Source organism: Moschus berezovskii, chromosome 7, assembly GCF_049115385.1.
Source record: "Moschus berezovskii isolate FMDL1 chromosome 7, NW_MosBer_1.0, whole genome shotgun sequence".
NCBI classification, from domain to species: Eukaryota; Metazoa; Chordata; class Mammalia; order Artiodactyla; family Moschidae; genus Moschus; species Moschus berezovskii.
This window is the reverse complement of record NC_142466.1, coordinates 96,430,794-96,458,147: the sequence shown is the minus strand read 5'-3', so window position 1 is coordinate 96,458,147 and position 27,354 is coordinate 96,430,794. Positions and strand designations below refer to the sequence as shown.

The 27,354-nt window shown below is 44.0% G+C and overlaps 1 protein-coding gene across 3 annotated transcripts in view; it reads right to left on the bottom strand.

The window, feature by feature from the left end:
• SHC3 (SHC adaptor protein 3) overlaps window positions 1-27,354 on the bottom strand; it is a 177,560-nt gene that overhangs the window by 57,288 nt on the left and 92,918 nt on the right. For all 3 annotated transcript variants that reach the window (XM_088837733.1, XM_088837734.1, XM_088837735.1), the window contains 3 exons: window positions 12,487-12,550; window positions 8,817-8,936; window positions 5,242-5,295 (listed from right to left, as the gene is read on the bottom strand). In XM_088837733.1, the coding sequence (XP_088693859.1) occupies window positions 5,242-5,295; window positions 8,817-8,936; window positions 12,487-12,550 (238 nt within the window). The remainder of the gene's footprint in view (window positions 1-5,241; window positions 5,296-8,816; window positions 8,937-12,486; window positions 12,551-27,354) is intronic.

The window sequence follows — 27,354 nt, the reverse complement described above, 5'->3', positions numbered from 1 at the left end:
TCTAGTCAAGGCTATGGTTTTTCCAGTAGTCATGTATGGATGTGAGAGTTGGACTATAAAGAAAGCTGAGTGCTGAAGAATTGATGCTTTTCAACTGTGGTGTTGGAGAAGACTCTTGCAAGTCCCTTGGACTGTGAGGAGATCCAACCAGTCCATCCTAAAGGAAGTCAGTCCTGAATATTCATTGGAAGGACTGATGTTGAAGCTGAAACTCCAGTACTTTGGCCACCTGATGAGAAGAGCTCATTGGAAAACACCCTGATGCTGGGAAAGATTGAAGGTGGGAGAAGAAGGGGACGACAGAGGATGAGATGGTTGGAAGGCATCACCAACTCAATGGACATGAGTTCGAGTAAACTCTGGGAGTTGGTGATGGACGGGGAGGCCTGGCGTGGTGCAGTCAATGGATCGCAAAGGATCGGACATGACTGAGCAACTGCACTGAACTGAACCACCAGGGAAGTCCCATCTCTGAATTCTTGAAAGCAAAAGAAATACTTTGCTGCAAAGTTGATGTTTTCAACACTCAAAAAATTCTCAAGGCAGAGGGGCAACTGGTAAAGTTCTCCCCGTGGCTACTGGTATTTCCTCAACATGATGGTTTCAGAGGACTCCAAGGTTATTTGTTTTTGTTTTTTTTCCCAGCATTTGCAAGACTGTCATGAGTTCCTTCATTGTGATTCTCTGTGGGCAGAGAAGACAACCCCTTCTCTGCCTACAGCACTCCAGAAAACCCTCCAATGTGAGGGGGAGAGGGGGAGAGTGAGGGTGGGGGTGGGGGATACCATGGTATGATCATCCATGGCAGTGAGTTCATGATTCAAGATGTTTTTCCAAACATCACTCCCCAGAACTCACAACCACTCACTAAAAAAGGAGAGAGCTTCCAGCAGCTCTTGATATATTTGACTGCTAACCTGGGGTCATTCTCCAGCACGAGGCCTGGCTAAGCTGTTTCCTCTTCCTGCCCAGAACACTCTCCTTTGGTATACTCACAGAATGACCCAGGAATTGGAGTGGGAGACCAACAGTCGACACAGGTTCCTATTGTTTCATCAAAGAAGATCTGCTCAGAATATGAAGCTATTTGGCAAAAATAAGGATTGTAGCTTGTAATCATAGACACCCTTTCAGGATGCAAGAGATGTGAATGTCAGAAGTGACCCTAGACAGCACTAGTGTTTCTCAATCTGAGATCCATGAAACGCTAGGTTTGGGCAGGTATATTCTCCAGCTTTTGAGATGTCACCAGAATCTCTTTTATGGTTTCCTTTCCATGAAAATATTAAAAGTTAATACAGGAAAATGCGGGATCATTCGAACAACTGTGTCATCAAGCTCTGCATGCAATTTCAGTGCCAAGATTTTCAGTGGGGTTTCCAACATTCTGGGTGCCACATTTTTTAAAGAATTAGAGAGAAAAGAACAAGCAGACTAGATGGCTTCGCCCCACCTGAAGCAATTCAATGTCACTTTTGTACGCAATGATGTATGACTGAAGTGTTTACTTGAATAGAAGAAATTAGTGGAAAGAGTGAGTCATCCGACGCCTGTGATAGTACAGTTGCTGCCCTCAGAAGAACCATGGAGGCCAGTTTTAGAGTCACATTGGGAGCAGAGATTTAGTTTCAGCCAAACTTTATGCATCACAGTAAATTAATTTTACTTTGAATGTTGTCAAGTCTCACTGTGTTTATTTGCACTTCCAAGTTTGATTGGGATTTACAGTTCAATAAAAGATGTAAACAAAAGGAGGCGCCACATAATTTATTTTTGCACATATTTTGATATCAAAATTAGAGTCCACACTTCTGGCATATACAAGGAAATTCTTCTTTTTCAATCCTTACTCCAGTCTGAGAAATGCTCTGCTGTCTCCAAGCTAGGGCAGGAAAACTAGGCAAGAGACATGACGTGCCCCTGTCACTCAGCTGATCAGCGGTTAAGCCAAGGACACAGCCTTTCTGATGCCCAAAATGATGCACTTCTGGCACATTAGGGAAATGTACTAATGCTGTTGACATCACCCAGTCACACAGGGAGCACTGTAAGTTCCAAAGATGGGGCTGCCAAGTGCTTATTCTGTATTTATACATATGTCTTCTCACTCCCAAGCTTTTCTGAGCCCAACCATTATTCTGGCATTCTTTTAGTGATCTTTTAAAACTGCTAATCATAGTAGATAATAATTGTAGTATGCCTATTTATTGTAAGGATTAACAGTCTGTCTTATTCTTATAATGAATAAGAATAAGACAATTATAATCAATAAGAATAAGACAAATACTGTCTTATTCCAGTCTGTCTTATTTGACATTTCAAAACACCATATTCTTACCCAGTAAACTGAGGCATAAAGCAAAAACTGACACATACTTAGCATCAGAACAAGGAAGAGAAACAAGAATTGTTAGTTTTATTTAAAACATCTACCAGGTGTAACGGTCACAAATAAATTTGGAATGGGAACTCAGGCACAAGGTGACATGCATTTGAATTGCTTAAAATTAAAAAGTAACTAGGTTTCCTATCCCCCTAGAATCATAACATTTTTTTGTATCAGAAAAAAACATGAAAAGTTACGAATCACTTTAGGGGTCACTGAAATGTTTCCTTTTTTAAGAAGAGGTAATGATGAAAATTGAAAATAGTTCACAGATCTTAGTGCATCCTGGATAATAAAAAATAATTTCAACATAGGACAATGTATTTGACTTTCCATTTCCCATATCTTTGCACCTCCTTTCATAATGTCATCATGAAGATGAGGTTTGACACAAGTTCTTGAAAGGAGATGTTGATGCAGGTGTTCAGTGTTTCTGCGTCTTATTTTTCAAACTGGGTCAACTTCCAAATTTAAGAAACTGGTTCCAAGCATTACATTAGGCAAGAAGTAGGCAGCCAGTGCAAAATAATTAGACCTGGTTACATATGTAAGTGTAGACGTGTATATGTCTAGTAAATGTGCAGCACAGGTAGAGAATAAGTGTATAATCATGTCTTGATATAATCTTCAGAAGTGCTCCTTGGATGGGCTTGATTATGGAAGACTTCCACTTTCTAAACATACATGTCAATGAGGTGTTTATTTTGCAGTGGATTGTAAGAAATCATAGGATTGAAAAGAAAATAAAGGAAGGGAAGGCAAGGAAAAAAGAAGAGGAAAGCATCCTGGAAGACTTCTGAAAATTAGACCCTAAGTGTGAATAAGGCTAAAGCCAGTGAAACCCACTGAACAAGATGTTTAAATAATGCTTTGGTCATTCTGTGACACTTTCAGTTCAGTTCAGTCACCCAGTCGTGTCCGACTCTTTGTGACCCCATAGACCGCAGCACGCCAGGCCTCCCTGTCCATCACCAACTCCCAGAGTTTACTCAAACTCATGTCCATTGAATCAATGATAACATCCAACCATATCATCCTCTGTCGTCCCCTTCTCCTTCCACCTTCAATCTTTCCCAGCATCAGGGTCTTTTCAAATGAGTCCATTCTTCACATCAGGTGGCTAAAGTATTGGAGTTTCAGCTTCAACATCAGTCCTTCCAATGAATATTCAGGACTGATTTCCTTTAGAATGGACTGGTTGGATCTCCTTACTGTCCAAGGGACTCGCAAGAGTCTTCTCCAGGACCACAGTTCAAAAGCATCAGTTCTTCAGCACTCAGCTTTCTTTATAGTCCAATTCTCACATCCACACATGACTACTGGAAAAACCATAGCTTTGACTAGAAGTACCTTTGTTGGCAAAATAATGTCTCTGCTTTTTAATATGTTGCCTAGGTTGGTCATAACTTTTCTCCCAAGGAGTAAGCATCTTTTAATTTCATGGCTGCAGTCACCATCTGCGGTGATTTTGGAGCCCCCCAAAATAAAGTCTCTCACTGTTTCCCCATCTATTTGCCATGAAGTGATGGGACCAGATGTCATGATCTTAGTTTTCTTAATGTTGAGTTTTAAGCCAACTTTTTCACTCTCCTCTTTCACTTTCATCAAGAGGCTCCTTAGTTCCTCTTCGCTTTCTGTCATAAGGGTGACACTTTAGCAGAGGTTTAAGGGCAAAGATCCATCTTCAGGATGGCCAAGTTCCTCTCCTGCCAGTGCCCTTGGTTCAGACATCTCCCTGTCTCAGACCCTTGAGATGCAGCCTATATGCCCTCAGCAGGAGCACCTGAGTGATGCTGGGGAGATGGGAGTGATACCTCCCCGGAGGCTGCAGCAGGTGGGGGAGAGAAGGGCAGGCACAGGCTTTCCTAGCGAATACACTCAATGTCATGATTACACTGTCCTTTGGGAATGTGAGACTGGAACCAGCAGAAGAAATCACTCCCTTGATTTGGCATTCAATGTGCCAACAGCAGTTTTACAATCAGGCTACCCAGGTAGGAGTGTGGAAGAAAGGTATATGAGTTAAACATGGAGTCTGGGAAAAATCCCTTTTCCCAGCTAGAAATGGACAAGGTCCCTGGCCTTAGGGTAATGCACTGATTACTCAGGGTATCTTGGACCAGTAAGCCTATCTGAACACTGCCTACCAACAATTTGATAAAATAATGCAAACAATAAGGATAACAAAAATACTGTCCTGCCTCAGGAGGGAGTAGTTTTCCTGACACTGAAACCGAATGCTAGCCTTGTATAGCAGATTTCCTGACCATATAGGGGAGCAAATTCCCTAGTTATGCCACCTTCTTAATAAAAGGAGCAACAAAAACTGGAACATTCTCCTATTCTCTATCCTCTCTCTCCACAGCTCCTTCCCTGTTGGCAAAACAAATCATTAAAAGAAGACAGTGTTAAATTTGGAGAGAAAAATACCAATTTCAAATGTTTATGAATAAGTCAGAGTAAGTAAATTCACAGCCTTTGAATAAACTTAAAATCCCAAAATGGAGAACTCCGGGGGAGAGCCAAGAGAAAACCAGAAACAGAGCAGGACTTGCAGAGTCAGGCACACACACCTGCCACTTTGGAAACTAGGGAGCTGTGTCACTACCCCTTAAGAGAGCCACTGCTTCAAAGACTATTGACAGCTTTTGACTGATGAAATGAAATTTAATAGTAGGTCGTTGCCATGGGTCACCCCTAAAAAAATGATAGGAAGGGCTTATGGAATGAAAGCAGAAATAGCTGGTATCACAGTTAAATTTCCTTTCAGGGTTCTAAGAGGTATGCTTTGGAAGCAGTGTCCCTTCTCAGCAACTTTGACAAAAACAAGCAAAAACGACTCCAGGGGTACTTACCGGGTCTCCTCCAGAGGCAAAGGAGATGGACTGCATGTGATGATTCGCTATAATCTGCCAGGCCAAAAACAAGAAATAAGATGTACTGTTATTACCCTTCCCATGTCTTGGAAAACTGTTTGTTGGCAGACACTACAAATTAATAAGGTTTCCTGAAAACTGGTAAAATTGGTACTCTATGGAAAGAACAATTATAAAAGTAGTAATAATAGATAACTTCCAGTGAACTTTCACAGCATATCAGCTGTTCATTTAACTACTTTGCCAGAATTATCTCATTTATGTCTCACAACAGCCCTGTGAGGTAAGTAACTATTGCAATCCCATTTTACAGACAAGAGCCTGAGGCCCCCCAGGGGCTAGGCAACCAGTTGGTTCAAAGCTCTATAGCTAATAAAAGGCAGAGCTGAGACCTGAACACAGAGGGTCTTAATAACCTTGCCTCTTTGAGAAGGAAAACATCTCACCCACACACCAAAACACTTCAACTGTGCAGTTTGTTTCCAAAGACATATGGGGTCTAAAGACCCCATAGCTGGAGGGGAGGGAAATGTGCTTGTCCCCTACTTCATCTGGTTTGTATAATGAGCACACGAATTAGCTTACATCTAGGATCAAAATCAATGCCCTCTCCAGCACTCTTGTCATTGATCAATTTAAAAACCAGCAAGGATGTTACAAGTTAATTTTAAAATGGGAAATTTCCATTAGCGTTATCAACTGCAGCATGCAGAGGGATTTAGGAGACACTGAGCAAATTAGAAGCTGCCCTAAATTTAAAAAGCTACATAAGTCTTCCCTGCTATTTTTATCTTTTTAGAGACAATGCAGTGACACCGAGGTAAATTTTCAGGGGTGGGAACAGCACTCTTGCCTCCAGCCCAGCATAACCAAGTTTGTTTCTGCACAGCCCCCTCAGGCCCTCACCAGCAGGCAGGCAGGCAGAATTCACAGAGCCATAATCCTACCATCCAAGGGATTTTTCCGATCGTGCGCCAGTAAAACTCAAAGCAAAGCTATAACTGAATTACAAGATAAAATGAGATATTTTTAAATGCCTACTTCAGTTGTTGGCACTCACAAAACTACTCAGGATCTAGAAAAATCCTCAGCATATACATGAATAAAAACAATGAGTCCAGCTCTGTAGCCTGTACTCAAACCCAGCTGGATCAAACTAATAGTTGCCTTTTGCAGCTTTCAGTTTCCTGCCTCTAGTCTAGGGGTAGAGGGCTCCCAGGAAAGCAGTGAGGACATAGCAGTCCCCAAATGATGACAAACTGTGACTTCTAAAGTTGTTCATTTCTGCTTGTTAAATGTTTTAATGTTTTATTCTAAAGCAGCCCAAAGCTGAGATTTGGAAATCAAAGGTTTCAGAATAAAATGGACATCATATTTGGTCAACATAACCACTACTGTGTGACTTTATGTTGTCCCTTTGGGTGGAGTAGAACTTGAAAAGGAGAGTAAGAAAATGAGAGCTAATTAAAGGATGTGTTTTGCTCTGAGGGTGTTTTATCTTGTTTCTCCTCCTTGCATGCTCTGCAGAGGAGAGCTAGCACTGCGTTTCTGTTGTCTCTCCGGATTGGGAAGGGCACACCCACTCAAGCTCCTTCTCAGTTTGCTACAGCCAGGCCTAAACTCGGGAGAGGCTGAGGGATGTGAGCTCTGGCTCCTGCCAAACCTTCCTCAGACTGTGCTCATGTCATCTGCACTGGCATCTCCCAGGACTCTTGAGCCTTGCACTCCCTCCCAAGGGCAGGACGATGAGACCAGGACATGCCCAACCAGACCCCAACCCCAGGATGGGGAAGGCCAACCATTGTGACCTCATCCTTTCTGCTCTGAGAGTCTGCCTCTTTCTCGCTTTTTATTTTTGAGGTGGGACACGAAGTATAAGGTGGAATTACAACGATCTCACAGAATTGAGGACCGTGGCCTGAGGATTCCTAGAAACAAAAGATGCAAACAGTCACATTCCATAAAAATGGAAGAGAACAGGCTGCAGTTGCCAAGGGGAGAGAGGGCAGGAGGGAAACATTGAAAGTCGAGGATTAACAAATGCAAACCATTATATAGTGAATGAATAAACAACAAGGTCCTACACTATGGCACAGGGAACTATATTCAAATCATGTGATAAATCATAATGGAGAAGAATTTTTGAAAGAATTACATATATATAAATACATATACAACTGAATCACTTTGTTGTATGGTTCAGTTCAGTTCAGTTCAGTTCAGTCGCTCAGTCGTGACATTGTAAATCAACTATACGTCAATTTTAAAAAAAAGAATGAAAGTGGGCATGTGAGGGAAACCCTGAGGAAACCTATCTCCTTAGCTTTCATGCTCAAGCGTGCTGCACCCCAGGCCACCACAGTGCTCAGCTAGAGGCAGCCCCAGAGAAAGGCCGAGTCCATTGCATCTTTCTAATCTACCGCGAGATGACTGGTTACCCATCCCTCAGAAGGGCCGATGAGAAAAGACAAGGATCACCCATCAGTTAAGTAAGGACAAAGGAATGGAGTGAGCAGTGGCATCCAGTATGCCAAAGCACAGCCTAGGCATTGCCTCTCGATTCTATGCCAGATCTAGAATTTATTCAGCATCTGGGGGTGGAGGTGGTGTCCTGTTCATCCTAAATGAAGCTGGGCAGGCTGCTTGCTTACCTGAGGGTGTGGAAATCAAGAAATATGACTAGGTTTAGCAAGATGAAGGTAACCCTTGGCATCCCCGGTAACACACTGCAGAGTGGGGAAATGTGTCACTCGGAGGTCTGCAGATTGCCCAGCCTCCTCCATGGAGACACACCTGAATCCCAGCTTACACTGCCACCGACAGAACCCCAGACTGAGCTGCGCAGGCTCACCTCCTTTGCTTCCTTTGGTCTGCAGAACCAAAGTTCTCTTGGTTCCGGGATAGGAACCCATTTTCCCAGCTGAAGGAACTAACGGTCAAAGAAACTTAAATGACAGACAGTGTGGAAAAATCCAACTCTCTTAACAGAGTTTGCCTCAGTAAACTTCATCACCCCCACCTCAGCCAGCCAGGACCCCTCCACCCTGGACGTGCCACAGATGCACCATGTCGTGTCAACTCCATGACCGTCTCAACTGCGAGAGCCTCCAAAATAATGACCCACTGAGAAATTACAAATGCTATCAATTAAACCACAGCATGTGACCATTCCAAAGACGATAAATGTGAAAATTAAATGTGGGCTGTAGAACCAACAAAATACAATGTAAGAGAAAAGAAAACTGGGCAAAGGGACATTGATAGGAAACTTGCATATACAAACACACCTCTTTTTAACTCTAAGTAAATCAGTGATTTCACTCATTTTCCTTTCCTCCCCCAACAAAAAAAGGTATTTTATAGCGAAATTCAAAAGGCCTAATTCCAGCTATCACTCACTTGATGAACTTTAAAGGTGGCCAGAGTTTGTAGACTGGTGAAAACTTTATACAAATGTGTTTCACAGGGACCCGATAAAGCTGGAAACGGGAAGCCCTTTCAAACAGCCACAGTTTGAGGGTTCTGGGTAGGGCAGGGCCTGCGTGCCTACAGACCTGTTTGGAGTCCGGGGTCCGCAGGTTGAGGCTGGCGGTGGAAATGGTCAGGGAGATGCTCATGCCTGCAAACTGGAGGTTGCTCTTGCCCAAGATGCTGGACAACATTTTGCTCGGAGGCTGTGAAATGAAGAAGCATTATTTTAGCTTTCCATTCTCGGGAGCCACACTGTCCGGGAGGCCGTATTGTCAGGGCCCCCATGCTGTTCCATCCACCACACCGCCAGCCTCCACCATCCCCTCTCATCAGGCCCGTGAAGACAGTGTCACAGAAATGAGCTGGGAGGGTGAGATCTGACCCTAACACATCAATTTTAGAGTATGCAAACTAAAACACCTAACATGCACACACTGAGATGAGGACCCTGCAGGAAGGTCAGGGGTGTCAATTCACCAGGCAGCTCGTGTTGGGATGTGTCTCCTGGGGGTCACTCCTAAGCCTCAGAAAAGCATCATAGGTCACAAGTTTTGCAGCCTCAGAAACTGGCTTCATCCCACCAGGAAACTACTCAGGACTAGACTAAATGGACCACCTCATGGGGTTGATGAACAATCAAATGGTTCAGTTAAAACTGTTGGGTCTGGGGCCAGCACAAGGATGGACAGACCCAGTTCTGCTCCAACTGGTACATAAAACAGTCCTCCAGAACTGTCCTTGGCACAGGGACCAACTGCCCCCCCCATCCTTCCTTTTCAGATTAGAACATGCCCTCTTCTAAGATGCCAATGCACACTAGTTCTTAACCAGGCAGGCACTATTTTTGAATCTCCTGCCAGAGATATTTAAAAAGAGAGATGCCTGAGGCCCACCCAGGAGATTCTGATTAAGTATACCAGAGTGGAGTCTCAAAATAGAAATTGCTTCACCCACTTTTGTCAAGAAGACCATGAGGGAACCCTGACGACTGCTGGTCAAGTACCATGTAACTATACAAGCATTCCTGTTTTCAAAATTCTGGAGTCTGCCTGGTCCTTGATGTCTCCAGTGGGCTGACTGAAACACAGGCTAGCATATCAAGTTGAGCCTTCATCCAAAATTATCTGCCTGAAATCCAGTTACTCTGTGGATTCACAAATGTCTGCAAGCTATGAAAACAGAGCTATCCTGCAGCCCTGGAAACAGTGGAGGCAATGACACAACCTGCCCCAGAACCTCAACCTTGGGACAGACTTGAAGACAGGGATGCACCCATTCCCCACCATTCAGTCCAGACTTAGAAAAGTCCAGATGGTGGGTATTTAATTATGTATATACTAGACACTCACTGGAAAAGACTCTGATGCTGGGAGGGATTGGGGGCAGGAGGAGAAGGGGACAACAGAGAATGAGATGGCTGGATGGCATCACCAACTCGATGGAGGTGGGTTTGAGTGAACTCCGGGAGTTGGTGATGGACTGGGTGGCCTGGTGTGCTGTGATTCATGGGGTCGCAAAGAGTCGGGCATGACTGAGCGACTGAACTGAACGCTTAAGGAAAGAGTTTTTCTATGTTTTCTCATAATCAAGTTTTTTTTTTTTTCTTTCTAGTCCAACCGCCTCCAGGATGAAAAGGTCAAGGAATTAAAAGTGCAACCCCTGAAGCTTGAGCTCAGCTCCATCACCTTCTCGTGTTGTAAGTTCCCATTCGTGTACCTCAGTTTCTATCATCTGTAAAATGGGGATATTCAGTGCTATTATAGAGCTGGCTTGTTCTAGCTAAAGAAAGCCAATTATTAATTTTTTAGGAGTTTTATGAGCTGGTCACAAAGGGTCGGACATGACTGAGCGACTGAACAACAACAACATGAGCTGGTCATTAAAAGGAGCGGCTGCTTAAAATTAATTTATGCAGACTTACAACTAAATCAGTTACACTAAAAAATAACCAATAAATACTCAAAACTCATCACTTCCTAATTGTTGTTCCATTAGCTATTATGTATTAGCTATGCTGTTCAGGCTGGTGACTCAGTGGTAAAGCATCCACCTACCAGTATAGGAGATGCAGGAGACTCGGGTTCAATCACTTAATCAGGAAGATCCCCTAGAGGAGGAAATGGTATCCCACTGCAGTATTCTTGCCTGGAAAATTCCACAGACAGAGGAACCTGGCCGGCTACAGTGCATGGGATCACAAAGAGTCGGACATGACCAAGAGACTGAGTATGCATGCCCGTGCTGTTCAGGTTCAGTTCAGTTCAGTTCAGTCACTCAGTCATGTCCAACTCTCTGCGACCCCATGAATCACAGCACGCCAGGGCTCCCTGTCCATCACCAACTCCCGGAGTTCACTCAAACTCATGTCCATCGAGTTGGTGATGCCATCCAGCCATCTCATTCTTGGCCGTCCCCTTCTCCTCCTGCTCCCAATCCCTCCCAGCATCAGAGTCTTTTCCAGTGAGTCAGCCCGTCGCATGAGGTGGCCAAAGTATTGCAGTTTCAGCTTTAGCATCAGTCCCTCCAATGAACATCCAGGATTGATCTCCTCTAGAATGGACTGGTTGGATCTCCTTGCAGTACAAGGGACTCTCAAGAGTCTTCTCCAGCACCACAGTTCAAAAGCATCAATTCTTTGGCGATCAGCCTTCTTCATAGTCCAACTCTCACATCCATACATGACCACGGGAAAAACCATAGCCTTGACTAGACAGACCTTGGTTGGCAAAGTAATGTCTCTGCTTTTTAATATACTATCTAGGTTGGTCATAACTTTCCTTCCAAGGAGTAAGCGTCTTTTAATTTCATGACTGCAATCAGCATCTGTAGTGATTTTGGAGCCCCAAAAAATAAAGTCTGACACTGTATGTCAAGGCTGTATATTGTCACCCTGCTTATTTAACTTATATGCAGAGTACATCATGAGGAACGCTGGGCTGGAAGAAGCACAAGCTGGAATCAAGATTGCTGGGAGAAATATCAATAACCTCAGATATGCAGATGACACCACCCTTATGGCAGAAAGTGAAGAGGAACTCAAAACCCTCTTGATGAAAGTGAAAGAGGAGAGTGAAAATGTTGGCTTGAAGCTCAACATTCAGAAAACAAAGCTGTTCAGGTTACTTATGTCCATTACATGTGGCAGGGATGCTGTGTAACAGTGACCTAAAACACACTTCTTCCCAACTCCCCGTTAGGGATATCAGGTTAGAGCTTGAAATTGGCCATAGTAGAGCATTTACACCATGGAAACTGGCAAACATGACCAATTTAGTGCTTCTCAGTCTCCATCTCCAGCCCCAAGAGCCTGTTGCTCAGCTTTTACCAGCACATGCCTGCGGGCATCAACCACAAAGAGTTGCTCTAATGAAATTAATTAATGCACAGAAAAGCTGAGAAGCGCATCCAGCCCTGGTTTACAGGGCTTTAGATGTAGACCTGGAGTGCTTCCTTTGGGAATCCTATCAGTTAGCCTTGATAGCTAACTGTCCTTATCGACCATATGGCAAAGATGGAAACTAAGCTCTTTTTGTTTTTAAAAGTGACAAAAGTCATTGTCACTGTAAGTTACCCCCTTTAAACCAATGGATGACTCTTGGATCCCCCTGCTCAGCAAAAAAAAAAAAATGTGACAACAGTCAGGCCATGGGAAAGAGAAACTGAACAACGCATGTGATTAAAGATACTGCGTGGTGATGGAAGTGGGAAAAAGTAAAGGAGACACAGGTAGACACAGAGCTGGGAGGACGGTACCTTTCTCTTCCTGAAGGCTCCCTTGGATCCAGGGACAGCTTCACAAACCCGGCTGATGGCTTCCCTAAGAGACAGGAAGAGAGATCCATTTTATCACATCCATCAGGATCACATAACCCAGATTGTCTACGTGTACAAAAAACAAAATCAAAAATCCACAAGCAGTGCATCTTAGAACCTCTGACTGCCAGTATCTTAGTTTTATCTGTTGCAGTGGCCATTTCCTAAGGCTGTGATATGTATCAATGCCACACTTGCTTTTTTCTTTTTCAACATTTGGTTAAGATTCCATTTTAGAAAATCAGTGCCATGAAGCGCTGAAGTGTACTTTTCTGGATGTTCTCTCCATGGCTGTGGTCATGGCACAAGGCCCAATCCTAATCAAGCACTGCTATTGATCAAGATCCTTCTGAAGTGAGTCAGAATGTAATTAAAAGAAATTCAGTTCTCTGAGTGTTATTCCCAGCTTCTGCAGTTACTAAATATCATAAAATCAAGAGAGTTTTGAAAGAGGAGAGGAACTCCGGGGGTATACAAATGAGCCAGAAATGAGGCTCTGTGCAGGCATTTCTAGAGTTGCTACAATATGCTGGGCACAGTCCTGAGGAAGTAGACAAGGAACCTAGGTACCAAGGGGGACTGACAGGGGGACCAGCTACAAAGCGTCTGACCCACAGGCCTGTCCAGGGCAGGAAGCATGAGGCAGTGCGTGCATGCTCAGTCATGTCCAATTCTTTGCAACCCTGTGGACTGTAGTCTGCCACATTCCTCTGTCCATAGGATTTTCCAGGCAGGAATACTGGAGTGGATTGCCATGCCCTCCTGCAGGGGATCTTCCTGACCCGGGGATCGAACGTGCATCTCCTGCATTGCAGCCAGATTCTTTACCACTGAGCCACCCAGGGCACCCACAGGAGCAGTGGGTGGGTGCAAAAGTAAGACCAGGCGGAGGCTGCTATAGTCCAGATGTTGGAAGCTGGGGAGAACATGGCTCTGACGGGTGCTTGAAAGCATGCGTAGCACAATTTTGTGACTCAGCCTCAGTGAGAAATGATGAGTGATATGCCAAGTGAAGCCTCAAAGTCAGGAGCCCTGAAAAGAGCTGGGTTAACTTCTAACTCCCACATGGAAAAGGACAAAATAGTAAAAGAACATAAAAAAATAATAAATAGGAATTTGGAGACACATTGAATAATAAAGACGATAATGGGTCCTCAGTGACATTTCACAAACTTTTTCAGCTGAATACTTCTTGCAATTATTTCTATCATCTAGAAAAATTATTACTGTCACAATAGAATGCTTTTAAGAGAAATATGACCTTGTCAAATTAAGCAGGAGACTATTAAGATAAGCTTTACATTTGCCATTCAGCTCATTGTAGAGAAAGGAGAAAGAAATACTATTACAGAAGTTTCAATGCCATAAAAACTGTAGACAATGAATCATCATGATGCATAAAAAGTTTATTTGAAATAAACAATTTTTTTGATGTTTATCCTTAGTCATTTATTTTAAAATACTATTATTCTAAAAGTGGTTCTATCAAAATGATCATCCACAGTATTTTCGAAAGGTAAATGCCTTATTGAATAGAGTAGAGTCATTTCTCTAGAGAAACATGCATTTTTTTAAAAAGTTACTATATTTTATCTGTTTAATTTTTTAAAAGTTTGATGCCTGTCTGCACTGTGTGTGTTGTATTAAATGATATATTTAGCTGAGCAAAGCAGTTCAGTCTCTGATAGTCCTAGCAGGCTAGAAAGACATTATTTGGTGAAAAGTTTCCAGTTAGTCATTTTTTAAATACCCCTAGTAAGCGCCAGATTTCTTTTCCCTTCCACCAATATGCAAGAGGAAAAAAACTGGTCTTGGATGACAGGCTTCAAAAAAGAAATGTCAAATGTCTAATTTAGTATGTAGCTTACACATCATCAAATGTCCCATGTAGTCAAGCCATGAAGCTTGGGCAACAGGCCTTGCTACCTCTGTACCACTTTGGGAGGTGAAAATGACCAGTGAGCATTAAGAATGGGATTGTGGTGAAAATGCTGCAAATAATAAACATGGTCTATCAAAAAAAATCCCATATCTCTACCCCTCCCATAGAGAGATAAAGCAGCCATCTCAGGGCATGTTCAGAGACTCAATCTTTTGGCCTTAAACTTTGCAAATTTAAGACATTCTAGAAATGTCTCAGAGCTCATGGACTCAGGGAAGTCCTAGGGATACCCATTGTGAGCCAGCCTTTAGAATCCCCAAAGAGGTTTGCAAACCAAGCTGCCTTCCAGAAAAATGCTCTCCTTTCATCATTGGCAAAAACTTGTTTCTAATGACCGTATTCCTGATGAGTGTGAATTCTCATTTCAATCAGGTTGATGGTATCCATTTCTGTTTGAAATAGAAATGTGACATATTTAATCAGTGCAATAGTTAGATGACTGAAATTAGCTTGAACTTCAAAGTCTAATTTAAATGTAACAATTTTTATTGTCCCTCCTTACTCCCTAGCAGAGTGCCTCTTGGTGATCAGTACTATTTCAATTGGTTCATTTAGCAATGACTATTTAGCCTTTGTATAAGTCCATTTAATCCTAGTTTGAGCCTCCAGTTGTGCTTTTGCCCTGTTTTTAATAATGGAAATTGCATCCTAACATTCTGTCCAGTGAGATCCCATTTTGGTAAGTCAACCATGACCTTGGAGCTCAGTTAATATGAAAATGGAATGTTTGGCACCTCCAGAGTCATCTGAGAGTACAATTGCCGGCTTCAATAGCCAGCCCCAGATGCTAATCCTTACTTTCTCATGATTTCACCATCATCCCTTTTTCAGTCTAAAATTCTCATCCTTAGAGCCAGTACCCTTGAGATTTAATAGCTTTTTCATTGGAATACAGTACTAGATCCTTTGAAATCATGCAGCATCACCTTATTTCCTACTCACAATCTCATTGCTGCCCAGCCAATCTCCCCAAACATACACACACACACACACACACACACATATTTTATAGATTAAAACAATAAAAGAAGGAAAACAGGACATCTGGGTTATTTCTACACTTATCACTCATATTCTAGTGGGTTGGGTGTGCAACAAACACACACATATAATCACAAATTGTGATCAATTTCATGAAGAAACAAAAAGTGGAGGTATGTAGAATGTGTGGATAAGTAGAACCTGCCACCCTCAAATACACCTCTCTGGTGTAAGGATCATTTAGAGCTGAAGGCAATTGAGAAGAAGCAGATACAAGAAAAGCTCCCTGCACTTCCCCTATTTGCCTAAAATTAGGACACGAATTTTCAAAGGCATTTATTTCTCCTCTCTACCAGGAAGGACAACTGGAGACAATGCTGTGTGTGTGTGTTAGTCACTCAGTCATGTCCGATTCTTTGTGACCCAATGGACTGTAGCTGATGGCCTGTCCATGGAATTCTCCAGGCAAGAATATTGGAGTGGATTGCAATTTCCTCCTTCAGGGATCCTCCTGACTCAGGGATCGAACCTGGGTCTCCCGCATTGCAGGCAGATTCTTTGCCCGCTGAGCCACCAGGGAAGCTGGAGACAATGCTAGACCTTGATCAACTAAGAAATGCACCAGAGGAATCTGCGTAGCAAACTTTGCTACTGACTCTTATCTTTCATTAGTTTCCTCATGCATTTTATCTTCCCACAATCTGTCACCCCTAGAAACTCAGTCTTTCTCCTTGTGCCTTGTCAATTCTGTACAGATCTATTCTTCAATTAAGATACAAGCCCAAGTTCTAACCACTTCTTTGTGTTACTCAGCGCTGAGTTTCACTGTGTGCATATGCACTGCATGCTTTAATCAGCAGTTCATCTTTCTCTCATTAAGCTGTCTTCTGTTAGTCTAGTTTTAGGGTCTCAGGCAAAGAACATAGGAGGGTAGAGCACAAAAGTGTTTTCCTCCCCTACAGAATAAATATGGTAATGTATATCAGTTGAGGGAGAAAGTTACCCAGTCGGGGGGCATTTAAGCGCCTGGGTAACCATCTAGGAAAAAGTAAGTTGAGTTCCTATCTTATAGTTATATAAGTATGCAAATAGATCCTAGCTGGATCACAAATTTAATTTGTTTGTGATGAAACCATAAGAGTGCTAAAAGAAAACTGGGAAGACTTTTTAAAAATCTCTTAGAATGATACAGAAGCCATAAAAGAAAATATTGACACAATATCATAAAACTTCATGCACAAGAAAAAAATGGCAACATTTCACAGTCAAAGAGATAACTGTCCTAATATAAGTCAATAAAGAAAACATCAAAAACCCAATGGAAAATGGGTAAGAGACATGAACAAAGAGTTTACACAGAAAATAAATGGTTCTTGAAAATATGACAAGATTCTCAGCTTTACCATAGTAAGAATACAAATTAAAGCCTATACTAAAAATCAACATTCACAGCCAAAGATTTAAGCTTGATAAGACTTTGTAGGTAAAGTACCTGCATCAGGGAGAATGTGTAAGTTGGTATAGCCTCTGTGGGAGCAGACTGGTCATATCCCTGACAAAAGATGCATAGACCATTTCATCCAGGAGTTCTACCTTCAGGAATACATCCTCTAATTACACTCAGAAACAGGACAGAAGACTTACATACAACACCACTGATTGCAGTAAAGTCTTTAATATGCTGATGGGAAACAACGTCTATCATGGGACCAGTTCAACAAATTATGGTTTCTCCATTAAGTGAACTATCAGTAGCGTTGATGGTGCCCTCTCCACCCTCACCTCCCTTTTCTTCCTCAGCTTTCTCCAACTCACTCTTGTTCACACTAACTGTCCCTGCAAAGTCGCCAACACCCTCCCTGGCACCAAATCGACAGGTGATCTCCTGTCCTCACTTCCTTGACATACTTCCTTTTCTTGACTTCTTGCTTCCACACTTTTCTGACATGCTTCATCCTCTTGAGTGTTTCTGGTCAATTTCTCACCTTCTCCGTGACTCTATCTCTAAATCATAGAGAGTCCCAGGGATCTATTCAGCCCAACTCCTCTCTGTTCTCTGTATAACCTGGACAAGTAGATGGTGCGATCCGAGAACAAATTTACTGCCCCAGCATCTTCTGTCTAAATCCACTCAGGGAGTCAGCTCCTCCCTGGCTCTGGATGAAGCCCTTGGGCACATCCCACATCTGATCAACTCACTTCTGGACAAGAAAATGTCCTCAATCACTTACAACTGACTCCATTTTCCTATTTCCAGTGATTTAAAATGTTTAGTCCCAGTGTAATAGTGAAAGCCTGGAACATCATTTAAAGTTAGAGCTCTTTCCCTCTGTTAGCACTGCCTGGAGCCCAAAACCTTCTGGTGGCCAAGGAAGGAGGTGCTTCCCATCCTCTGGACATAGCTGGGATGGGGGTCTGGGGATGCATACGAAGAAGTCAGCGAGCACTGAGGGACACTGTCAGCCCTGGGTCTGGGCCCTCAGGCCAGGACTGAGGTTTGCAGCAGACTCCTCTAACAGGTACTCCCATTGCTTCTTATGCAGAATACATCACGAGAAATGCTGGACTGGATGAAGCACAAGCTGGAATCAAGATTGCCAGGAGAAATATCAATAATCTCAGATATGCAGATGACACCACCCTTATGGCAGAAAGTGAAGAAGAACTGAAGAGCCTCTTGATGAAAGTGAAAGAGCAGAGTGAAAAAACTGGCTTAAAACTCAACACTCAGAAAACTAAGATCATGGCATCAGGTCCCATAACTTCATAGCAAATAGATGGGGAAACAGTGGAAACAGTGACAGACTTTATTTTGGGGGCTCCAAAATCACTGCAGATGGTGACTGCAGCCATGAAATTAAAATACACTTGCCCCTTGGAATAAAAAAAAGCTATGACCAACATAGCATATTAAAAAGCAGAGACATTACCTTGCCAACAAAGGTCCATCTAGTCAAAGCTATGGTTTTTCCAGTAGTCATGTATGAATATGAAAGTTGAACCATAAAGGAGGCTGAGCACCAAAGAATTAGTGCTTTCGAACTGTGGTGTTGGAGAAGACTCTTGACAGTCCCTTGGACTGCAAGGAGATTCAACCGGTCAATCCTAAAGGACATCAGTCCTGAATATACATTGGAAGGACTGATGCTGAAGCTGAAACTCCAATACTTTGGCCACCTGATGCAAAGAACTGACTCATTTGAACAGAACCCAATGCTGGGAAAGATTGAAGGTGGGAGGAGAAGGGGACGACAGAAGATGAGATGGTTGGATGGAATCACCGACTCAATGGACATGAGTTTGAGTAAACTCTCAGAGAGGGTGATGGACAGGGAGGCCTGACATGCTGCAGTCCATGGGGTCACAAAGAGCTGGACACGACTGAGGGTCTGAACTGAACGGAACTTGCTTCTTTGACAGCTCCTTCCCCCTCTCCCAGGAATAGCTGGGTGCTTGTGCTATGAAATAGATAATGTCCATCCTTCATCTACCCACACACCTGCCCCTCCTAGCGTCACACCCATGGAGTAGCTCCAGCCTGTTGCTGCTGACACAATCTCATTCTTTAGCTGAATGCTTTCTAGCATGGATTCAGTGGGCTCACGACCCATTAGGGTAACTCCTGCGCACAGCACCTTCTATCAGCTACAGGTGGTTTCTCTCCAAACACATTCCCTCCTGCTTAAGGTCTCAACGTTCCAATTCTGTTGATCCACTGGACTGCCCAAGCTCCCAGTGACACATGCCAAGTCTATGTCATCTTATCAAAGCCCATCACTGTGTCTGAAGCAAGAGGAAACCATCTTGCCCCTCCCACATTAGCAGGGTAGAGACCACAAGACACAGGACTCTAGCCAGAGAAATCCTCTCTATAATTCCCAACATCATTCATTATGCCTTCCGGGTGAGTATTGGGAAAAGAACAGAAAAGTAGGTTCCACATCCATCTGTGGTGATCCGACACCTTAGCCCTCCAGGAATGCTGGAGCCATGCCCTACCTAGACCTCTGCTAAACAAAGGCAGAGTCCAATTTTACTCTGTGGTTACCTCTACCTGTTTCTGTCCTAAGGTGTCTTATTATCTCTAGCTCCAAACACTTCATTTGTCTTCATCTCCAGCTTCAATCTTTCCCAGGATGTTGGTACCAGGATTTTATAGTCAATTACCACATCCAGTTGCTATCTCCAGCTCATTGTCTAAAGTTTTCTCAGAATTGTTTTCAAATAAAGCCTTGATTGTCCCTACCAAAGCATTCCTTCCCTGGTCTTCCCATAGTAGGAAACAGGACCATGGTCCAGAGAGCTACCCCTACCCCACACCTAGGAGCTGTCCTTGATCCTACCATGCCACCCTCACACCTAATCCATCAGAGCTCTGACCACCATGGAGAAGCAAGACAGTCTATGTTCTCAAGAAACCTACAGAGCAGAGGAGGAGACCAGTGGCTCATGGGACACTCTAGAGAAAGCAGCAGCCAGAGCACGTGCACTGTCAGCCACCAGAAGGCAATTCTGTCTTTCAGAGATGCAGAAAGGTAGGTTCACTTTGTCCACAGAGAGGCCTCCGTGCTGAAGGAGCTGGAGGCCAGGGGTGGCAGAAGATCTCAGGAGAAAATGCAGACTGGAAATGGGATCGGAGATGCATGACATGATGGGAGTATAAGGAGCAGCCTCGTGGAGCATTGGATGGTCTGGGAAACAGCCGACTGGGTCAGATTTGCAGAGCGCTGGGAGAAAGAAACTGATGGGTTTAAAATTCAGACCCAGGTCCAAGAAGTATTCAGAGGTGCTCTGAGGAGTGACAAACAGAGGCCTTTTAAATAGGGTTGATATTCACCATTATCAAAAAATCTACAAACAATAAATTCTGGAGAGAGTGTGGAGAAAAGGGAACCCTCTCGCACTTTTGGTGGGAATGTAAATTGATATAGCCACTATGGAGAACAGTATGGAGAGCTACCATATGACCCAGAAATCCCACTACTGGGCATATAACCAGAGAAACCATAGTTTAGAAAGATACATGCACCCCAATGTTCATTGCAGCACTATTTACAATAGCAGGTACATGGAAGCAACCTAAGAGTCCATCAACAGAGAAATGGATAAAGAAAATGTGGTACATATACAATGGAGCATTACTCAGCCTAAAATAGGAATGAAATTGGGTCATTTGTAGAAACGTGGATGGACCTTGAGACTGTCGTAGTGGAATAAGTCAGAAAGAGAAAAACAAATATTGTGTATTAACAAGTATATGTGGAATCTAGAAAACTGGTATAGATGATCTTATCTGAAAAACAGAAATAAAGACACAGAAGTAAAGAACAAACACATAGACACCAAAGCAGGAAGGAAGGGGTGGGATAAATTGGGAGATTGGAACTTACATACATATACTATTGATACTCTGTATAAAATAGGTAACTAATGAAAACCTATTGTACAGCTTAGGTAACTCTACTCAGTGCTCTGTGGTGACCTAAATGGGAAGAAAATCCAGAAAAGAGGGGATATATGTATATGTAGAGCTGATTCATTTTCCTGTACAATAGAAACTAACTCAACATTGAAAACCAACTGTACGCAAAAAAAAAAAAATATTTAAGAAAGAAAGAAATAGCGTTGATATGATAGAAATAAAACTGAACGAACATTAACCGGGCAGCAGTATGCCAGACAGAGAGGACTGAGAAACAGCAGGCAGGGAGACCAGCCCAGACTTCTGTAGTGAAAATGACAAGAGGCGCATTTGGAGAAGAAAACTCAACAGGCCTGCCTGATAGTGGTGAGTGGAGCTAAGGGTGGGGCCATAGACAGCTCGCTCTCACTGTTAGGATGGCCTCTCTCTTCCCCCAAAGACGGTTGAAAGCGGCCCATTATCTCCATCGTGAAGCCATGAGACAGGCAGGCAAGGTATGAGAGCCAACACTCAGCAAGGATGGGGCCAGGAGGCTGCCAGTCAGGGTTAGAGGGGACATGGATGCTCAAAATGCCAGGAGGAGGACTTAGAGCAGATGGCTTCTTCCTAGCTTCATCCCTGCAGATGGATGGAAATTTCCCAACACCTACAATCTAAAGCATCATCCAGGATTAAACAAAATTTTCAGTTCAGTTCAGTTCAGTCGCTCAGTCGTGCCCAACTCTTTGCGATCCCATGAATCACAGCATGCTAGGCCTCCCTGTCCATCACCAACTCCCGGAGTTCACTCAAACTCATGTCCATCGAGTGGGTGATGCCATCCAGCCATCTCATTCTCTGTCATCCCTTTCTCCTCCTGCCCCCAATCCCTCCCAACATCAGAGTCTTTTCCACTGAGTCAACTCTTCACATGAGGTGGCCAAAGTATTGCAGTTTCAGCTTTAGCATCAGTCCTTCCAATGAATATTCAAGACTGATCTCCTTTAGAATGGACTAGTTGGATCTCCTTGCAGTCCAAGGGACTCTCAAGAGTCTTCTGCAACACCACAGTTCAAAAGCATCAGTTCTTCCACGATCAGCCTTCTTTGTAGTCCAACTCTCACATCCATACATGACTACTGGAAAAACCATAGCCTTGACTAGATGGACCTTGGTTGGCAAAGTAATGTCTCTGCTTTTTAATATGCTGTCTATGTTGGTCATAACTTTCCTTCCAAGGAGCAAGCGTCCTTTAATTTCATGGCTGCAATCAGCATCTGCAGTGATTTTGAGCCCCCAAAAATAAATTCTGACACTGTTTCCACTGTTTCCCCATCTATTTCCCATGAAGTGATGGGACCAGATGCCATGATCTTAGTTTTCTGAATGTTGAGCTTAAAGCCAAGTTTTTCACTCTCCTCTTTCACTTTCATCAAGAGGCTTTTGAGTTCCTCTTCACTTTCTGCCATAACGGTGGTGTCATCTGCATATCTGAGGTTATTGATATTTCTCCCAGCAATCTTGATTCCAGCTTGTGCTTCTTCCAGCCCAGCGTTCCTCATGATGTACTCTGCATAGAAGTTAAATAAGCAGGTGATAATATACAGCCTTGACGTACTCCTTTTCCTATTTGGAACCAGTCTGTTGTTCCATGTCCAGTTCTGACTGTTGCTTCCTGACCTGCATACAGGTTTCTCAAGAGGCAGGTCAGGTGGTCTGGGATTCCCATCTCTTTCAGAATGTTCCACAGTTGATTGTGATCCACACAGTCAAAGGCTTTGGCATAGTCAATAAAGCAGAAATAGATGTTTTTCTGGAACTCTCTTGCTTTTTCTATGATCCAGCGGATGTTGGCAATTTGATCTCTGGTTCCTCTGCCTTTTCTAAAACCAGCTTGAACATCTGAAAGGAAGTTCATGGTTCACATATTGCTGAAGCCTGGCTTGGAGAATTTTGAGCATGACTTTACTAGCGTGTGAGATGAGTGCAATTGTGGGGTAGTTTGAGCATTCTTGGCATTGCCTTTCTTTGGGATTAGAATGAAAACTGACCTTTTCCAGTCCCGTGGCATCAAAAATACCTCAAACTTAATTTGTCTAAAGGAATTTCACCACAAAGGGTCAAAAGCACTTAAGTTTTCCAACAATAGGTATGTTTGCAAGCAGACCCAGAGCCATGGACTTTGAAATCTCTGTGCCACTTGAAGAATCAGTGAGATGCCAAAGTAAGTTCCCCAGCTGTCACAATTTTACAGAGTCAACCCTGCCATTGTTATCCCAACATTCCCAATGTTTGTGATTTGCCCCCAGACACACATACACAGTAGGTGTCAATAAATACTGGTTGCTGATTACTAAACAGATACAAAACCTAGTATCCTATAATTTCTCATTTAAAATAAAAGCCCAACAGAAAAGTAGAAAAGACATTCCTTAAGCACCTTGATATCTCCAAAATGAAACATAAACCCTTGAGACTGCTAAAAATATCTGAACCAAAGGAAAAAGCTCCCTGAGACAATATTAAACCTAATATTCCTATTGGTTTAAATAACTAAAGTCTGCTCAAGATCACCGGTGGTGTTCACAGACATCTCTGGCTGAGAGTTCAGAGACTTGCTTTATTTATTCTTATGAGTACTTCCACTGAATTTCTTTTCCCCTTTAACATTCTAATTGGTGGCTTAGAAAAAGTGCTCCCAGTACAACTGCTTCAAGATGCTGATAAGACAATCATAGAGAAAGGTACACCTCATAATTGCTCTTTTTGGACAGGCGCAAGTTTCTAAAAACCCAAGTTCTCAGGTAATCAGGATAAGTCCACGACCCACACTGTTCTGCAGGCAAGGCAGTCCCACTTCCCTCTGAATGCCAGCCACCAAGAGGTTAAATGGGGCGCCCCAACGGAGCATGGAATCCACAGACCTTGGAAACCCTGCCTATGTCTATCTTTAATGCCAGCTTTTAAGAGAGATTCATCTTCTGAGATCAAATACCACAGGCTCTAAAGAACCCAATGCCACTGAAACCTGCTTCCGCATAGCACAGCAGAAATACAGAAGTAAGAAAACCTGACCTCAAAATCTCTGACCCTTTGGATACACATACCAAAAGCAAACCAGTCAATTCTAAAGGAAATCAACCCTGCATATTCATTGGAAGTACTATTGCCAAAGTTGAAAATCTCGTACTTTGGCCACCTGACGTGAATCGCTAACTCATCAGAAAAGACCTTGATGCTGGGAAAGATTGAAGGCAAAAGGAGAAAAGGGTGACAGAGGATGACAAGGTTGGATGGCATCACTGATTCAATGGACACGAACTTGGCAAACTCCGGGAGAGAGTGAAGGACAGGGAGGCCTGGTGTGCTGCAGTCCACAGGGTCACAAAGAATCAGACATGACTGAGCAACTGAACAGCCACCAAAGGCAAAAGGGGACCTGACATTTTCCAGGCTCTGTTCTACATGCTTTCAAGATATGTGTGTGTGCTCAGTCACTTCAGTCGTGTATGACTCTGCAACCCTATGGATCGTAGCCTGCCGGGCTCCTCTGTCCATGGGGATTCTCCAGACAAGAATATTGGAGTGGGTTGCCATTTCCTTCTCTAGGGGATCTTCCTGACTCGGGGACCGAACCTGCATCTCCTTCAAGCTGTGGCCTCATTTAATCCTCACACATCCTTGGCAGATAGGACCACTGATGCTGGTTTTATAGCTGAGGAGATGAAGACGCAGAGTAGGTAAGCAAAGTGTCTGAGATCACACAGCCAGCAAGCTCCTGAGTCTGCTTGGAATCCTGGGACTGAACCCGCAGCTCCAAGACCAGATCACATGGGAGGTCCACAGAGATGGTGCATTTTTTGAACCCGTCTCTCTCTGGACCTCAGGAGAGCCCACCCACATGTTCCTGCTCAAGGTCACCAGCAACTGACTCAGAATCTTAGCATCTTCACCATCTCAGAACTACATAAGGCCTTGGAAGTCCTCAACACCATTTCTAACCCATTGGGGACCTTGAGTGGTGGGAAAGATGGGGGCTGTGAGTAAAAAAAACAGGTGCCACAATATCCAAAACCTACGGAATGGGTAAACAAACCATATTCAGAGTAAAATTGTGCTGGGAGTGAAGAAGAGCAGACTAGGGATCCACACAGAACATGAATGAGTGTGAACGAAGTTATATGCATGAGGGAGGTCAGACAAAAGAGCGTAAGTGCCACCTGATTTCACATACATGAAAATTCCAGGAAAGGCACACCAGTCTATAAGGGATGGTGCTGTGTGTGTGACTGGGAGACCACAGGAGGTGGAATGAGCCTGTTTCCATACTCCCTGGGAGAAGCCTGGGTCTGAGATTCCCAACCACATCTAGTAAAGTCAGGACAGGTTTCCATCATCAAGCCTCTCTGTGCTTCTAGTCTTGGCGGCACTGCCTAAACCTGGAACAGACACCTGCTCTTCCTTCCCTCCGTCCTCTGCGTTCACTTTCCTTTGTAGAGTGGCAGCTATAGCACTGTGGGTGTCCCTTTGGCCAGGCAGCTCAGACACTAGGCTGGGCTGGCTCTCGTGCTGTGCTCTCTACCTCACTGCAGACTCAGAAGCTGTTTCCCAATGAGATCTTCCCCTTTAGGAGCCTGTGGGGGGATGCATGCAGGTCTCGGAGGCAGCAGCTAAAAATAGGTTTAGCCAACAGGAGGATCTCCAACGCAGCCCTATTTAACAGTCCTGAGCCCCGCACAGACACGTCCTCTGTCATTATTTTCTGTATATCATGACATTTTGACATCTTAAAGAAACTTTCTAGCTGGGGACAGACCCCTCCTCTGGGATTAGCTGATTCCCAGTGGAGTGCCGATGACATGCCAATGGACAAATTCAGAGCCAGGCCTCCTCTCTCAGGCCCCTGCACCCCAGAGGCAACATTCTTCTGCCTCTTTCATCACCAGACTGGGTGCCAGGCAACTGCTATAGCTATAGCTCAGAGCCCACAGGAGTTATTCGAGCTAGTTAGGCTGGACTGTGCATGCTGCCCTGTCTTGCCTTTCCCGTGGAAAACCCAGCAGATTCTCTGGCCTAAACCTCTCCCCTTCTGTCCTCTGTCTCCTGCTCCCTCCTGTGCCTCCTGACATCAGGGTGGGGGAGCTCATGCCAGCCTCACAGAAACTCAGGGGCTGTCTCAGTCTGACACCTCCTCCTCTCTGCTCTTGTGGGGGCCATCTCAGTGAGCTCCCCCTTTCAGAGCAGCCACTGGGGGTCGAAGGAGGAGTGAGGAGTAGCCCTGGGGAGCCCAAGGGTCAGAGAAGTGGAGGGGAGGGAGAGGCAGGCGACTCCGCACACTCCCGCCTCTTCCGGGGACCTACTTCATTGGTCCCCAAACATCTTTTCTGTCCCCATTTTATTAATAATAGAACAGCAACAGATTCTTACATAAACAAACTCCAGAAGATGAGCAGCATGGAATATAGGAAGCCAAAGTACAAGTTCCTAGAAATGAAGACCACATAGACACAATGGGTTGTTTTTCTCAGAGATGTTTAATATCAGGCAAGAACTACAAGGCGGTCAGTCAAAAGGGTGATCACAGCACCCTGTGGGTAAGGAGGTAGAGACCCCCAGAGAGGTGGGGAAGTGCACAATTAGGGGAGGGGGGCAGGGCAGGAGCCTCGCTGTGGAAAACAGAGAATTCGGGGCTCAAGATACAGCACCTGGCTAGACCAAGGTGGCCAGGGCACTCCAAGGGTGTGAAGGTCCCCCTCCGCAAGTCCTCAGAAAGTGCTTTTCAGAGAGACAGTACATCTGGAAAGCAAGAGAGAAAATCTGGTTTGATTCTTCCTCATGTACAAATGGTGTTAATCTCACCCCTTCCTATGGGAGGCACCCATCATGTGGGTGTTTATTTAAACAAGCGACATTTCCCTTCTCTGATCATTCAACAAACTCTGTGCATCACAGGCTGTTGTATTTGGAGAGATTTCCCTTCTTAGCCCTCTTGTCTGACTTTTTGTCTGTATCTGCCTGTTTCTATGTAGTGTGAAAACAAGTCCCTCTGAGTGATTTTGCAGAAAAGAAAGGAAGAGAGAAGGGGATGGGGCTTGAGGGAAATATTAGGAAACAATGAATAAACTTTCAAAAAATATGCTTGGGCAGCTGCCTGTGTGTAGAAGCAATTCTCAATTTAAGGGGCAGAACCAGAGGGTGGATCTTCAGGCTCCCTGCAAACAAGGACTCTAAGCTGTAGGAGGGGGGCTCACATGAACACACACACACACACACACATACGCTCATTCCATGGGAAGCCAGCACCCCAAGAGTAAGGAAACTGGCCTCTGCTGTGTGCTTTCACACCCCTCATCTCCCTGAGCTACCACCTCTGAGATGTAGCCACCATCTTTCCCCTTTGGGAAAAATGAACTAAGATAAAATGAATTCCCTGGGAGTTCAGCTGGTAAAGAATCCACCTGCAAAGCATGAGACCCCAGTTCAA